This window comes from Carassius carassius, chromosome 36, assembly GCF_963082965.1.
Source record: "Carassius carassius chromosome 36, fCarCar2.1, whole genome shotgun sequence".
NCBI classification, from domain to species: Eukaryota; Metazoa; Chordata; class Actinopteri; order Cypriniformes; family Cyprinidae; genus Carassius; species Carassius carassius.
Window position 1 is genome coordinate 24587730 of NC_081790.1, and position 17599 is coordinate 24605328.

The following is a 17599-nucleotide window of genomic DNA, read 5'->3' on the forward strand; positions in this document are numbered from 1 at the left end:
GCAACGTTGGTGAGCATAAGAGACTTTAAGTCGTGAAATAACATATTGTAGATATATGAAATGTTTGTGCAGTGACTATTCAGTAAAGCGTGAATCATTTAGCTTGTGTCTGCCACATGCACTTGTGGTCCGCTCTAGTGTACACTAATTAGTTTAGTTGTACAACACTGAGAGCAAAGTGCAGAATGAAATCAGCTGCAGTTGTCTGACTGTGAGAATAGAGCTTTAAATGTGGCAGTCTGAAACCAGACAGCTTCACGCACAGTGTGTGTGTGTACGTTTGCAAGAGAAAGGATTTGAGTAGTATTGGTTGAATGCATGGACATATGGAGACTGACTCCTCTTGGGCATCAGCGGGTACCAGGAGCCCCATCATCCTCTCTGTCTGTCTCTCTCCCTCACGCTGTCTCTCTCTCGCTGTCTGTCTCTCTGAGCTGGCACACTGGTAGCTCCGCTCCCTGGGATACTCAAGCCTTTCAAACATGAGTAATTGATGAATTGTATGCAATATGCAAATGTGAATGCATAAATCTTCTGACTGACAGCTTAATTTATGTGAGCCTTTAAGAATGCAGGATTAGATTTTAATTAAATATCTTCAAAGGCACCCTGACTCGTACATTTTTCTCTTGCCTCAGCTGCCGTCTTTGTTGTTGTTAAAACCGTTTTCCATTATAATTTTGGAAATCTGATTTTGTTTTCCCTCCTTGTCCTCCCGCACCCCCTCCGGCCACGGTCCAACTCTAAACCTTTGCTTCTTCTCGGGCTAAATATTATTACAAACAGTTGAAGATTAAAACTAAGTTTGTTTCTGTGGACAAACTCTTAGGCCACGCCCACTCAACAGAAAGGGGTGTAGTTTGAATCACCTACCTCGGAACTTGCTCCGCCCCATTTTTTCAGCCACATTGTCTCAACGAGACGAGCAGGTGTTGCCTGTTCATGAATATTGAATAAGGCCGTTTAAAGATGACAAGGGCACATTTACGAAGTCGGGAGAGAAGAAAAAGTGCTTAGTAACCCAGTTTTCGCCAGTCCCCAGCAGAACGCGATGCTGTCGCCGGGGATTTGAGCAGAGTGATTGGTTGCGACGAGCGCACTGACAGGGTTTTCTTCTCCAGCGTGTGGAACGTGCAGCAACGTGTGAATGACTTTTCACTGCCATCTGTTCCTCCAGCCCGATGGGATACGGGAAAGAGAGGAGAGTGTGTATGTGATTGTATACTCGCTGCTCTTCACTGTCTGTCGTGGCTGTAGGGAACGCACATGGGCATCATGCTTGCGAGTGGAAAAGGGAGATGAAAAATATTCCCATATCAGGGAATTCTCAGGGTGTAAGAGGCTCCATTACAGTCAGATTGACTGAAGAACTGAGCAGTTCACAGGGTGCCGGTTCAATATACTGACAAGCAGCCTTCAATAGACCTGCATTACAACCGGTTAATGGAGACAAAGTCAGGACACTCTGATTAGGAGTCTTCAAACGCTTGCTGCCTTTCTTAAAAATCATGTTTTCACAGTAAGAACTAGGCTATTGTCACCTCCACATTATGGGTTACTTAGCAGCAGTTTGGAATTATGTGATTTTATTTATTTATTTCATTTTATTTGCAATATTTAAAATAATGTCTCTTTAACAACTAGTCTATAAAATGTATAAAACTTCGAAAATTTTAATACATGAAACTTGTTAAATTGCAGTAAAATTGGGCAATTATCTTTTACACAATACTCATACTGTTACCATTCACGCATCACCAAAATACCTTTTAAAAATGATTTAATAATTCAAAATTGTGCATAATCAACTAACTGATTATTACAGCTAATTCTCAAAAAAAAAAAAATTTTTTTTGCACGACAATGTGACTGGACCACAAAATCAGTCATAAGGTTCAATTTTTCATATCGAGAATTATACATCTGAAAGCTGAATAAAAAAAGCTTTGTTAGTATAGGACAATAGGACTCTTGAGGGTGAAAAAAAAACATACAGAGAAAATCTCCTTTAAATTTGTCCAAATGAGGCTCTTAGCAATGTATATTACTAATCAAAATATGTTTTGATATATTTACTGTAGGAAATTTACAAAATATCTTTACTGAACATGATCTTTACTTAATATCCTAATGATTTTTGGCATAAAAGAAAAATCTGTAATTCTGACCCATACAATGTATTTTTGGCTATTGCTAGAAATATACCCCAGCAACTTAAGACTGGTTTTGAGACCCAGGGTCACAAAATATTTGAGTTTTGTTTAATTGTGTTCATTTTACACATTAAATGCATTTACATGTATAAATTTTTTTTTGCTAAGAATAAAAAAAGCTCATTTTATAAGCCATAAGATGAAATATGAACCACTGTAAAATCATGTAACATTTTTTTTTTTTTTTGTCAAAACACAAGTGCAGCACAAAATTGTCACAATTTTCACAAGTTCTCAAATGATCCAAAATGCTGATTTTGTTCTAATGCTTTATGACCTTTATGCACTAAAAATATGGTTCAAAACATTTTCATAACTAATATTATCATTATATTAGTTATAATTAGTGTAAGATTATAATGTACTATTAAAAAATAATAATATGATCTGGAAATAAACTTTGGCCAGTTTAATCAATTCAAAATATACATGGATATGATCAAATAGGTCGATACTAAGTATCATTTTTTAATACTATATCCTTGTTCATATTAATCATACAAAGTCCAATATTTCCACATAATTAGAATTCCAGTATTGTTTCTGGAACATTGTGTCGAGTACATGATTGCTGTACCTTTCCGAAAGAGCTCTTGAAAATGAAAGGATGGGTTTTATATAAGGGAAGCACCTGTCACGAGCGAGTAAAGAACTGCTCGGCCTCTAACAATACGCAGTCAAAGTGTAGCTAAATAAGAAAATAGCTTTAAGAGTCCCGCGGGAGTCAAGTGGCTGTTCACGCACAATCGCCTGACTGCAGACTTCTAACGACTCCAGCATGTTGGCTTTTTTTCTATCTTGTACTTCGGGCACGCCTCGATTAGGAATGCTCAAAAGGAGCTAGTGAGTCAGATGTTCCAAATGAGGAAAGAAAGAATTCTTCTTGTTCTTCAACACACACGTTTACTGATGTAGAGCTTTAGAGGAAACAGTTTCCACCACACTTTAAGCATGACCGGAAACGTCTGCTTAGGTTTTTTTTTTTAACAGTCACTGATGTGTGATTTCAAATTAGTAGCTGGCCGTCTTCAAGGTGGGATCTTTTGACATTTTGCTGATTTTTCTTCCTGCACCACAATGACCCCACAGAATCATTTACTGCCCAACCAGACTGTTTTCTAATTTGCTTTCCTCAAAGGAAATGTAGTCATGTTATCTGAACACTGAGGTAATTGATTGTTTTCCAAAGTGGCTTTTGTCAGAATGATGTAAAAACAAACTTTGAAACAGACTCAGGGACTGCGCACAAAGGTCTTTGTGGATTTATTTTTAGATACAGTAAGTTATAATAAGTTTACTGTAGCCTAGCGGTTAGCACTACATGGTGTTCATGTGGGAGATGCCGGTTCGAATCCTCCCTGTGTCCCACCTCCACTTTCTCTGTCAATTAAATGAAACATCTCAGAGTAATAAAGTTATACAAAACAAGGCTTAAAGTAGTTTGTCAAACTCTTCCAGAATCAAAGAATCCACACTAGAGAGGAATTGTGGTCTGGCAAACTGTGCTGACGTGTTTTTTTTTACAGTACAGTTAACTCCATCGACTGCTCTCCACTTACAGGCACAACAACGGCTAAAGTGATTCATGTTGATTGCCTCGCTTTTACACCACGCTCCACTGTTCATAGTTTTTAATTAGATTAGTAATGTGACGGTCCAAAGTGATTCCCATTTGCTACAGATCATAACAAACTTGTCAACACATCAGCAAGTCAAACTGGGATATCTTGGGGGAGGAATGGTGCCTTATGGATGAAACTGGACACTGATACCATTGATCCATTTGTCTTCTAGTAGATTTTCTGTTTATTGGCATTGTTTATTGGCATTGTTTGTTGTTGCAGAATTGCTTTAAGTCTGAAATGTAAGTACTTAAAAATACACATAAACGCACTACTAAGGTCTTAGAGAACGAAGATGGACCTGAGAGTGATGGAAGTGCAGTTTAGGCCAGGGGCTGAAATTTAATACCAAAAAACTCAAATATATGTAATTGAGTTTTATTATTAATATAAGGATATATTAATAATAAAATATAGGAATGGTGCATCCATGAGACACCATTCCTGCCCCAGTTTGACTTGCTGATGTGTTGACAAGCGTGTTATGATCTGAAGCAAATGGGAATCATTTTTGGACCGTTACATTACTAATCCAATCAGAAATTGGATATATATATTGTAATGATAAACCTTGCTAATCATCGGGAAGAAGGAGGCGGGAACCGGCGGACAATCAAAATGAAACTTTAATTACAAAACAAACACAAAACAGCACACCAGCCCCTCACGGACGACTGGTGCGCGCAAATAAAAACCAAAACACAACTAAAAGCCCAGGCCTGGTCCTCTCTCGTCCTTCACTGTCGTCGCTCCAGTTTTATATCCTTCCATCTCCTCCATGGGCCTCGAGACCGGCGGGTCGAACAGGTGTAGTTCATCTCCAATCACTCCACCGGCCTCGCTCCCATGTCCCTCGGCCCCGCCCCACTCGTCACATACCCCCATCGCCCCTCGCAGGCCGGGGGGTACTCCCGAGACTGCGCTCTACTCCCTACTGTGACGACCTCACGGGGACCTGCGGGAACCTGGGGGTAGGACAGACGAGGCGAGAGAAAAGGAGATGGAAGGAGGAGCGACAGAGACGAGAGAGGGGAGAGAGCAGAAAAAAAAAAAAAATCCGGTTCCCAGACGCACCGCTGCTCGGCCCTCCACCAGCTGGGCGATCTCCTCCACGGTGCCTGGCGGTGGCACTGGACGGCCCTCGGCGGACGGCACGACACTCCTCCGCCGCCCGGTGGACGGCGACGGCTCCTCCGGTTTTGGGCAGCCGGCAGGAGTCCCCGTTCCCTGCTCCTCCCCGTTCCGGCGGATGGCAGCAGGCTCCGGCCACCTGGCGAACGGCGCAGACTCCTCCGCTCCCTCACGGACGGCAGCCGCCCCTCCCTATCGTGGGCGGCCGGTAGCGAGCTCGCCCGTCCCCGGCAACTCGCTCCAGCCCACCGCCTCGAGCGTCCATGGCGGCACACTCCCTCGCCTGCTCGTTGACACCGCGGATTCACCACAGCGGCGAGGGATCTTCAGCAGCGCGTCCCTCGTTCTCCCGGGTTTCGGCACCACTGTAATGATAAACCTTGCTAATAAATCAAAATGAGAGACAATCAAAATGAAACTTTAATTACAAAACAAACACAAAACAGCGCACCAGCCCCTCACGGACGACTGGTGCGCGCAAATAAAAACCAAAACACAACTAAAAGCCCAGGCCTGGTCCTCTCTCGTCCTTCACTGTCGTCGCTCCAGTTTTATATCCTTCCATCTCCTCCATGGGCCTCGAGACCGGCGGGTCGAACAGGTGTAGTTCATCTCCAATCACTCCACCGGCCTCGCTCCCATGTCCCTCGGCCCCGCCCCACTCGTCACATATATATTAGAGCCAGACCGATATATCGATTTGCCGATATTATTGGCCGATATGAGCCTGTCGCCGATATATCGGTATCTGCAAATATGCCGCAAATATAAACCTTTTTTTTTTTTTTTGCATAACATAATGCAGATAAAATGCTTGAAGTAGTGTAATTACTTAGTTTGTCTAGAAGAGCGTGCTTCATTGTACTACTGGCATCCTGGATAAAACGGTTTAAAGCTTAAGTCTATGGAAAACCATTGAAACTTTGAACAGCCATATCTCCATAACTGCATGTAGAATCCGCACGAAATTCGGGGGATCACTTCAGCTCGAGGATCCCTCTGGAATGCAATTGTAGTGTACGTCTAGAGGTCCTCTTTCGAATGAGACCACCCCCACGTCCATAGCCCACAGGGTTCGGGAGTTACGGGTGGTTAAATTTGTTGTCTGGAACTGAACAATCTAGCAATACCCTGAATTTGGTGGAGATCCGTTGGTGCGTTCGTGAGATAGTGACACCAGTCAACACTTTCACTTCAGTATGGAGGTAACTTGTTCAGGCAGCGGCATTCAAGCGTTTTCTTATTCGACCGTAAGTGCCCTGCGAAGTGGACTTCACATGAAATTCTGCCATGATTCCATTTCCATGGGAACATACACATTACATTCAAAGGGGATTAAAGTGCGTGAGACATGAATTTCTATTGTATTTATTTACAGAGGTATTTTATGAAAATAAACTTGAAATAAACTTAAACGGAATAAAGTTTAAAGGGAATTGAATTGAATTAAAGATGAATAAACTTCAACTTTACTGTTCAGTGCACGGATGTTAGACTCATTTTGGATAAAAAATGTTTATTGTTAAATGCCCTGCCTCCATTACATATCGCTGTCAAGTCATTATAAGTGTTTGATCACCACATGTTAGTGATCATTGCAAAAAAAATGTTTTTATGTATATATTCTGTTTATGTACATAATATGTATATACTGTATTCTATATATAGACGACTGGGAAAGTGTCCAATCTTTTGACTGGTACTGTAGGCTATTATAATATACTAGTGGTTAAATGGATCGTAGTTGATCCTTCATCTGAACAGATCAAAGATCCATGGTTCGGCAAGCATGTGATCCACTAATTAATAATTTTTTTTTTTTTACCATAATAGAGTATATAATATAGAGTTTATAATTTGTTCATATTTACACATGCAAGCGAATCTTAAACAATTAACTGAATCCGAAATGAATCCTCTTCTGAATCCTCTGAACAGACACATACACATAAAATTATGATAAAATACCCATCTCGACAATCATTCAGGTAAACGCAGTCAGTTATTTCTCAAGTGAATGAAAACAGCTGAGAAAGAAATGGGATTTGATGTCTATGGTTATATCAGATCCGTGCATCAGGTTTTAAAGGGACAGCAACCTATAAATGCTGCTGCTGTCATTAATGTTCATCAAACAACAAAACAGATGTGATAAAAATCATTTTTTGATTTATACAGTAAACACCATAAAGTGTTATTTTTCCTAATTATTACATATCTGTATTTGAATACTAGCAACCTTATTTTATTTGTAACATTCTGTTGTATTTATCTATGCTTGTACAGTAATTTGTGTATTTGTTCTTATTTTTACTGGCTGTTCTCTTTAATAATGTTTAATCTTTCTAAGTTAATCTAGTAGTATTTACTGTGGTATCAAAGAAGTACTTCACTTTAAGTAATAAATGGAAATGGAAATATTAAAAATATTTTTATTTTCTTGCTGATCTGAAAAATTATCCGATCCGTGGGTCAAAAACTATAATGTGATTCAAACCGTGAGATTTGTGATACTGTACGTTGAACAAGTATAATATACACAAATAATATCGGCCAATATCGATATCGGCCAAAAAACCCATATCGGTCTGGCTCTAATACTTTCACCAAAAAAATAAAAGGGGAAAAGGTCATTGGGACTTTTTATCTCATAATTCATAATTTTGTTTTTGAGATTTTCAGAAAAAAAGTCAGTATTGTAAGAAATGAACTCAAAATTCAGATAAAAAAGTCTTTGATATAAAATTCCTTTTTTTTCTTGCAATTTTGAAAAGAGAACTAAGAATTGTAAAAAATTATGGCCTTTTTCTACCGCTTTTATTTTTTATTTCATTGTTTAAAAAAAGTGAATTGTGAGATATAAAGTAAAAAAAAGACAATCCTGTGATTATATCTTGCAAGTCTTAATTTTTTTTTTTTTTAATATTTGTTTTATTTATTCTGTCTTACATAGCACTCCCCCAAGCAACTTGCCCCAAAGAAACACTATTTTCCCCAACTTTGAAATCCTCAAATATGTTATACTGCTGGATATTGTTATTGGTGTGATATAAAATAAAATAAAATAAACATTTCCACAAATTTGCAATAAACCTTATTTTTTAATGTTATGAACAAATGACATAAAAATAACAAATTTTATGTACATGCTAACATTAATGTAACCAATGAAAGTTGGTGCTTCATTTGATATTTCATTTGTTCTCCACAATTAGTAGAAAGCTTGTATTCAGGTTGGACTTAAAAATACATCACATAATGAATGTAAAACTGGTTGCAGATGCTGTTATGTGTTGACTTCAGTTGTCTACATCAGCTATACATGCACACGTTGTATGCTGCCATGAATGACATGTGAAACCATTTAAAAATACTACTACTCTCTGAAACTCCAGTGTAATACTATAATGAACAAGTGGCTTGCTGTGGCGTCCTCCTTTTTGGCTTTACTATGATCAGGATAGTGGTGATTCTGCTCTGGTTTGTGTTTGTTAGCGCTGCAGTATTAATAGAACAGTGAAAAACACTTGCTGCTTGATGTACTTGGACATGATCCAATGATATGCAGCAGTAGAATTAGCATTTTGCTTTTCTGGCTTATTTTAATCTGCCAGCACCCTTGCGCAGGGTTCGAACTGTCATGTACCTGTCTCTTTGATAGCCTGTCTCACAATGAAGTGCAGGAGATAAGTTTGTGTTTTGTGTTGAATCATTTGTCTAGTGTGTTGTATGTTAGTGGAACGGGATGCTAAAGCCATGATTGTTCACGTAGCTATCATGACGGGTTGATGTGTAACCGTTTGTTTGATGTGTGTATAAAATAGAAACCTGCTTATGTTCTGAAACTATTTTTTTCTTTTCATTGGTCTGCCAGAAGGGACTGAACTGTCCAGAAAATCACATTTGCAACAACAACGAAAAAACAACAACAGAGCTGTCAGTTTAATGTGTTATGAAAAAATAATGCAATTACAATATCTTAACGTAGTTAACGCACTAGCCCCGTGCCCAGACCTGTACATCATTTTACATTTCATAAGTTTACTGTTGACAAATATGATGCAGTTGTGCCCTAAAATTCAAGATATTAGAGCATAAAATGCATCTGTATGAGTTTTTGTATTTATATCATACAATATCAGACAAGCAGTGAGAGCTATATCACCAGAGTGCTGTTTATGTCCAAATAGCACAAGTGCAAATGTTATTTTTATACATCTGTTCAGTAAATAAGAAGTTAATATTGTGCTATATTTTAAAACAATATTGTGTTTTTGCAGTGAAATTATTAACTATAAAGTCACTGCAGAACAGTTGTGCATCTATGAACAACACAGCAGTGTTTAGTTTCTGAATGAATCCTTGTTTGAATGAATCATGTGAACCAGTGATTCAAAAGCCTATTCATAGCAAGAGCCATTTACTTAATTCCAAGATGAATCAGCTGTTTGAACAAATCGAATGAATGAATGACTCAAAGACATTTACTGTCACATTCTGGCAGTTTAAATTTTATTTAATTTATTAAAAAATTAATAAATAAACACAGAATCATTAAAGGGATAGTTTACCAAAGAGTTCACTGTTATCATTTACTCATGCTTGTGTCATTTCAGACATAAATGACTTACTTTCTTTTGCGCAACATACAAAAAAGATATTTTGAAGTGTATTGGTAACAGTTTATTTCAATAGTTAATATTGATAATGTCTAATTTATACTTTCTCATTTGACACAATAATAGCTTTAAAGTGCCCCTTTTATGGATTTTTAAAAAATACCTTTCAAGCACTGTGTAACACAGCTCTAAGTGAATGAAAACATCCTGCAAAGTTTTAAATCCGAAAGTGCACCATGTATAAAGTTATTGTCTTTCAAAAGAAAGATTCGACTCTGAATCATTAGCTGTGTCTTATTTAGAAGACTGCGCATTCCGGAGGTCAAACTCACTCGTCGGAAAAGGCTGAGCCAGTTCTTCAGCGATGATTATACAGAGAGTCCAGCCGAGACGAGTGGAAACAGTTCTTGTTGGAGCCATGTATTCCACCAGCTGAGGATCCCATTCAGTGGTGAAACGAAAACACGAAGCGCTTCAAAAAAAACTTAGTCTCTTAGCACACTGTTATTTGTGAGTCCCGCCAACGTCTGTGCCGTCAGTGCGCGTTTTCTCCATGGCCGGCCTTATTGTTAAAAGACTAAGGAGCCGACTTTCCCCCGATCATGTTTACATGCCTGTGTTCCTTAACAAGAACATGTAAAACAATAGAAAAAAAGCAAAAAAGATTTGCAGACAGTTTAAAAGTTTCCAAGTTAAATGTAGGCTAAGTTCTGTACAATAGCCTAATTGCTGCAGGCTGCTTTATTTACGTTTTTTCTTTGTTCACTTTTTTTCTTCTTTTCCTTCTTTTTAATTTTTTTGCACAAATTGTTAAAGGTTTTCAGCTACAAAACACAATGTAGCGTAATGTTCAAGCTTATTGTGTATAAGCTTGTTCAAAAATGACGGAAACAATAAATGTTGCTGAAAAATAACATCTGTCTTATTAAACTTAATTTAAATTAACAAATTATTCGAATATTAATTTTTTGTGAGCTCAAATATTCGAATGTGATATTTGCGGAAAACGCCCATCCCTAGTGGTTAGAGAGTTTGACTCCTAACCCTAGGGTTGTGGGTTCGAATCTCGGGCCAGCAATACCATGACTGAGGTGCCCTCGAGCAAGGCACTGAACCCCCAACTGCTCCCCGGGCTCCGCAGCATAAATGGCTGCCCACTGCTCCGGGTGTGTGTTCACAGTGTGTGTGTGTTCACTGCTGTGTGTGTGCACTTTGGATGGGTTAAATGCAGATCACGAATTCTGAGTATGGGTCACCATACTTGGCTGAATGTCACTTTCACTCACTTCACTTCACTTTCACTTTTATTATGAAATGGAAATAAAATCGTCAATTGGACCAATCACCGCAGATTAGTGTCATGCAAACGAGGGGTTTGAAAAATTATTCATTGAGCGAATCTTTTGTGAGTCGTTGAGCAAACAAGAAAAAAAAAAAAAAAGTATATTAAAAGATAATGAAAGTGTTTTTTGACCTTGCATGCATGTAAAACTGTTGTTGGGGACTCCCAAAAGAAAATTATGAACCTTTCATAACCCATAATAGGAGCACTTTAATAATCTTTTGTGGGTATTTTAACAGCCAAGTTTAGTTTGCAATTAATTAATTACATTTTAATTGACTTACAGCCCTATACATTTCAAGAAAAGAATCAATTTAATGACAAATGAAATGAAACGAATGAAATGAAAAGTAATACAAATAATAGGGTTAAAGCGTTTTTATTGGAGTACAAGGTTTTTTTGTTTCATACAAATATAATCTATTAATAATAAATGTTATTAAGTTTTTAGGGAGTCACACAACATGGCAACTAACCTGTTCTTCTCATAAAAAAAGACAATTTTTTATATTGGTTGTACCACAAATAAAATAATAATAATATTACTACTTTGAAAAAAGTTAAGAATTTATTGTAAAAAATAATTGTAAGCTTTTTTCATAATTATACCATTTAACTATTTTCATTGTCAAGATTATCTTTCTTCTAATAAGGCATTATCATAAATTGAATAATTAAAAAAGATTAAAAAGGCAATGTATTGTGGGCAGTGTATCATAATCATGTCATCATGTGTATTCAAGAATTGCTGTTTAATTTATTTATTTTTTCTATTGAATGAGGGTTATGTCATTGACCGATAAGTAGCCTATAGTTGATGTTCACCAATCAAAATACATCTCTCAGTCATGTGTCCCTGTGATCTACTGTACACGATCAAGCTAAATTTTAGATGCAAATGGATCTGATGTCATATTAAACCCATGTTGTCTGTTTTTTCTGTGCAGTTCTCGGCCCGGTCGTCCTCCCAAGCGTTCTCTCGGCGTGGCGATGCAGGACAGCTCTCGTCTGCTTCCTCACAGCGTTCACGGGCTGCTCTCTCCCAGTCTGCTCTCCCCGACAGGTAACCCCCCCCCCCCCTCTCTCGCTCACCCACCTGCAAGACCTAAAAATACCAGCCAAACCTGTCAATGAATGACGGGCGCCAGTGTGTGAAACCACATATATGAACATTTTGTCTCATTTATGCTTGATTTTTCTTTCTTCTGTGGAATCTGTATTTTTTTATCTGTGCTGTCTGTCTTTTTTCCCATCTCTCTCGTTCTCCTTTTCTTTCCTCCTCCCACTCTTCCACCTTCTGCAAATCAGCTCTTATTGATTTTCCTCCTCTGTCCTTCACTGGCCACCACTGCGTCTCAAACAGAGGTTAAACTATTGGATTTCTGTTGCCTCTTTGCTTTTTTCCTGTGCACGCATTTGCTTTCTCTCTTTCTCTCTCATCATCCCTCTTTCATCTTTCCTTCCTTTGGAATTCAATCTGTTTCAGAGGAATTGTTTTATCGCTTTTATACCAAATCCCAAACCACTGGGCATCAGCTGGGTGTTTGTTTGCGTGTTTTTATTTGCGACTAAACCACATGTGTCGTTTAGCGTCGTGCTCGGATACGTTAATGTCATGTCCACTCTTCTCTCCACTTCTTGCTTTTTAACTTCAGTTCTCTAAATTGCTGATGGTAGTGGCAATTTAGCTTTCACAATGGCCAGCGCATGTATTGATCTGCGCAGCGCGGAGTAGCCGGAGCAGTCCGTTAGCCGGCCCCGCTGATTGATTTTAGATGACTCTGTTGTTATTTCTGCCAGCCGCTCCGGGGGGGGATGGAGCTCTTTAAAATGTGCGTCCACATTTCTCTCAGTTCCTTTGCTCATCTCGCCATCCCCAATGCCAACAAATGTCTGACTTTGTAGGATGTGATGCGATTTGAGAGCAATGTGAGTTAATAGGGACATTGGCATTATGGTCCCTCATTCATGAAACGTGAACGTGAATTTCTGCGTAAATCGTTCGTAAAACCATTCATACGTAACATGGACATTTTTTTCTCCCCTTTGCAAAGGACTTGTTTTTATTTATTTTTGTTATGCAGGTTATTTATTTAATTTTTAAGTTTATTTGATTTCGCAGAGGCGGATTTCCTGTCACATTTTTAACAATCATATTTCATGAAGACTATACACTACTACTGCGTAAATAAAAGCAGTTTTGTTGTATAATAGACTACATTTAAAAAATAAATAGTGTAACTTTTAAGTATGTATTCTTTCCAGATGGTAGTTTACTGGTATCATTTACCCTTTTAAACAAGTTAAATGAACTAAAGTGTTTATTTTAGACTCCATCCGGATGTGTTCCAAAGCCCTCGGGTCTTTCTGCTGTAATTCCATGCATGAATCCATGCAGCGCTAAAAGATCTGACATCCACATGTATGTCAGGATGCCTCCGTCTATTCTCCATGACAGCAGTATCAACATATTGTGAAACTTGAGGAGCTGAACTTATTCTGAATGTTTATAGCGAACAATCACTCCTTTCCACTAGCATTTCTTCAGTTACTTGCATGTGTTCCTGTAAGAACAGACAACACACAGTAAAGTGATGAAGTCAAGTTGCTTAAATGTGTAAAAACAATTCCCGTAAATCATCTTAAAACCTCTACATAATACTTTTCCATAGATGTACCAACCTTCCACGGAGGTACAGTATTAATAGTAATATCACACCTGAAAATATTAACTTGTAAATGGGCCACAATTATCAAAGATGACAAAATTTGTGATCTTTCTCAGCAAATGACTGAATTTGTGACTTTTTAATGAGGTAAAAATGAATATAATTATGTAATTAGTATTGGTTGTTATATTAGTCTAGTATGAATTCTAATTACAGTTTTCCTTATTATAGTCAGTAATTATACAAGTGTGTATTTATAATGAATTTAATGATGTAATAAAAGGAAATAACTATTTTTATTGGTAACACTTTAGTATAGGGACCAATTCTCACTATTAACTAGTTACTTATAAGCATGCCTGTTTTTTACATATTTGCTGATTAATATTACATATAAAGCACATATTCTGCATGACCATATCCCTAATTCTACCACATACCTAAACTTAACCATTACATTACTATTAACTATTAATAAGCAGCAAATTAGGAGTTTATTGACACAAAAGTCATAGTTAATGCTTTGTTAATATTGAGAATTGGATATATATTGTGATGAGTCAGCTGCCTCCTCCCTGATTGTCACCGGCACCCCGTCCTTAATCGCCGCCCTTCACCCAGCTCCCGACTGGAGTGGGTGTGTGAGAGGAGGGGCGCTGGATGAGTCAGGGCTGGCGGCGTGTGATGGGGCAAACCTGAAGGAAATGGAGCCTCATCACCGCCGCTGTTTAAAAGCCCAACGCGCCTCTCCTCGGGAGACCGGTCTCTTCCCCGTGCATGCACACTGGTGTACTCGTGGGTCCAGGAAGGGTGCGTTGAGGGACTCTCGCGCCACAAGAGACGTGAGCTGCCGGACCCGCGATCCGGATGGGAACCGCACCCGTTTACACGGCCGCCGGGCCAGGATGCCGGGCCGTCCATCCCATGCCAGCTCCGCGGCCAACGAGAGTGATGCGGCCGCTAGAGGAAGCCGCCGCCCCTCGCGCCCTGGACCGAAGAGGGGAGCGCGTGCGGCCGCCGGACTCTGCCCCTAACCAGGACCCTTCCTCCATGAACACTGCCCGACCCACACGAACGCCGCAGCACGACGAGGACACCAGATTCCCTGTTTATTTTGGACACTCTTCCCCTTTGGCCACCTTTATCCCCTGTTTTATTTGATTTTCTGTTAATAAAAGCCTATCCGAGGCCTGACGCCACGCCCACTGTGTCTGTCTTGTGCTCCTCCCGCCACAGTGGTGGAGAATGTGGGCAAGGCGGAGCCTAGACAGCGCAGTTGGGAAACATCTGGTGACGTCACTCCCTCTCACTTCCAAATGTTCGTGAGAACCTTGACTGGGACGGAGGAAAACCGGGTACAGCCTCCCAGCCACAAAAGGGGTAAGTGACTTCTCTGTTATTGTCATTTTACCCTGTGGTTGGTTGAGGCTGTGACTTAAACCCGGTTTCTCGGTCCCTGTTCCGGTGCGCTTAGAGAGGGAGGACTGCCCGGAGAGGAATCCCCGCCCACTCCGACCGTTTGGAGCCTGGTTGAGGATGGTAGCACTCCCGTGTGGGCGGCGCCCTGATGACGGGGATGTCGCTTGGGAGGGGGAATGTGACGAGTCAGCTGCCTCCTCCCTGATTGTCACTGGCACCCCATCCTAAATCGCCGCCTTCACCAGGCTCCCGACTGGAGTGGGTGTGTGAGAGGAGGGGCGCTGGATGAGTCAGGGCTGGCGGCATGTGATGGGGCACACCTGAAGGAAATGGAGCCTCATCACCGCCGCTGTTTAAAAGCCCAACGCGCCTCTCCTCGGGAGACCGGTCTCTTCCCCGTGCATGCACACTGGTGTCCTCGTGGGTCCAGGAAGGGTGCGTTGAGGGACTCCCGCGCCACAAGAGACGTGAGCTGCCGGACCCGCGATCCGGATGGGAACCGCACACGTTTACACGACCGTCGGGCCAGGATGCCGGGCCGTCCATCCCCTGCCAGCGCCGCGTCCAACGAGAGTGATGCGGCCGCTAGAGGAAGCCGCCGCCCCTTGCGCCCCGGACCGAAGAGGGGAGCGCGTGCGGCCGCCGGACTCCGTCCCTTACCTGGACCCTTCCTCCATGAACACTGCCCGACCCACACGAACCCCGCAGCATGACGAGGACACCAGATTCCCTGTTTATTTTGGACACGCTTCCCCTTTGGCCACCTTTATCCCGTTTTATTTGATTTTCTGTTAATAAAAGCCTCTCCGAGGCCTGACGCCACGCCCACTGTGTCTGTCTTGTGCTCCTCCCGCCACAATATATATATATATATATATATATATATATGTATTAGTGGTGGGCCGTTATCGGCGTTAACGTGCTGCGTTAACGTGAGACTCTTAGCGGTAAAAAAAAATATTGCCGTTAATCTATTCTCAAAGATGGGTTGGGAGCTTGGTCTATACTAAGCAAGCTATGATGACTTTCACCTTGATATTTTATATAACCGACTGACTGAGGCCAGCCTAAAAAGATGCTCAGGACAGTTGACGGGCCACTGCTGCGCATCGTCACGAAAGCTTATCTTTTTCAAGTGTTTTTAAGCCTTACCGCTTGTTGATTTAAACATTAAATCATCCAAACACAAGACTCGGAAAAGCTGAACAGAGTAGCTGGTTACTCACGCGCTGTGTTCGGTGCGCACGAGAGAGAGAGAGAGAGAGAGAGAGAGAGCTGCGTATCACGGACAGCGACACTGAACCGAGCTCTCTTCTGCGAAGTTCTCCTCGAAGTCCCTCCTGCACCTGAACGAACAAATACAAATCGCAGTTTGAATAAACAAAAAGATGTGAAAGAGCCCAATTCAGTACTCGCAATTCAGTGTTCTGGTGTTCAGGGCTCACGAAGAGAAAGGCGTCTCGAAACACTTGAACATCGAATTTGCTTATTTTTGCTCTTGTGCCGACAAATACATACAAAGTATGTAAATATATCCATCTTGGAAATTATGCTCGAAAAAACTGTCAGTTATTTCTTAAGTGAAAATAAACAGTTGAGGAAAAAAATGGGATGTGCATTATATTGGATGCGTTCATCGTCTCTTAAAGTGACTGCGCCTAATTTAGCTACTGGCTGCTGTAATGTTAATCCAAGAAAATGAAAATCCCTCTTCGCTCTTGACTGAATTACTTTGTAGTTTTAACAGTCAAACCAAAAATTATTCAGACACCAGATATAATTTTTGATATATATAGCAAAACTGTAATAATGTGAGAAATGTTGAAGGTGTCTAAATAAATGTAGGTTTGATTGTATATTTCATTTTTACATTGAAGACTATCCAGTGCTATTTTACATTTAATTAATTGGTTTCTGTACCTTGACACCTACAAACTTGAAAAAAACTTAAACATTGTGTAAATAGCACAAATAAATAAAAATAAATGAACATACAAATTAAACAATTTCAAACAGTACCCACTGGTACAACCTTCACCGGGCCCCGTTGACCCCAGCTACGGCCCTGCTCACGCCTGTTTCAGTGTGTATGCAGTCCGTGTGCGTTACGTATGTGGTGCAGCACTGACTCGATGTGCATTCACACAGGACGCATTTGCAGTTTGCTACTCGGTACGTAAACGATCGCTGCACTGCTGCAGACGCAACGCTCCTGGAACGCAACTGGAATCCGTTAACATGGGTGCCTAAAAAATATGCAACGAATGCGCACTGCAGACGGAGTATGTGTGAAATAGGCGTAAGGTTGTTTGCACCTTGTGCAATGTGGAATTAGTTTACAGCTTTTTCAAGCACTTATAAACCCCTTCTCAAAGACTAACTGTTTGTCAATTTTATTTGAGTAACACACATATTCTGAATGCCTTCGGCAGAATTCGAATGAGCAATTTTAATCTAGAATAATCTAGATTATTAATTTCAAGATCACAGTGAGATTAATCTAGATTAAAAAAATTAATCTATGCCCACCATTAATATATATATATATATTATATATGTATGTTATTTAATTTTATTTTTATTT

General features: G+C 40.2%; 1 protein-coding gene across 4 annotated transcripts in view; it reads left to right on the forward strand.

Moving 5' to 3' along the window:
- Positions 1-17599, forward strand: part of LOC132117464 (dachshund homolog 2-like) — a 145654-nt gene that overhangs the window by 52335 nt on the left and 75720 nt on the right. For all 4 annotated transcript variants that reach the window (XM_059526765.1, XM_059526763.1, XM_059526766.1 and 1 more), the window contains exon 2: positions 11875-11990. In XM_059526765.1, the coding sequence (XP_059382748.1) occupies positions 11875-11990 (116 nt within the window). The remainder of the gene's footprint in view (positions 1-11874; positions 11991-17599) is intronic.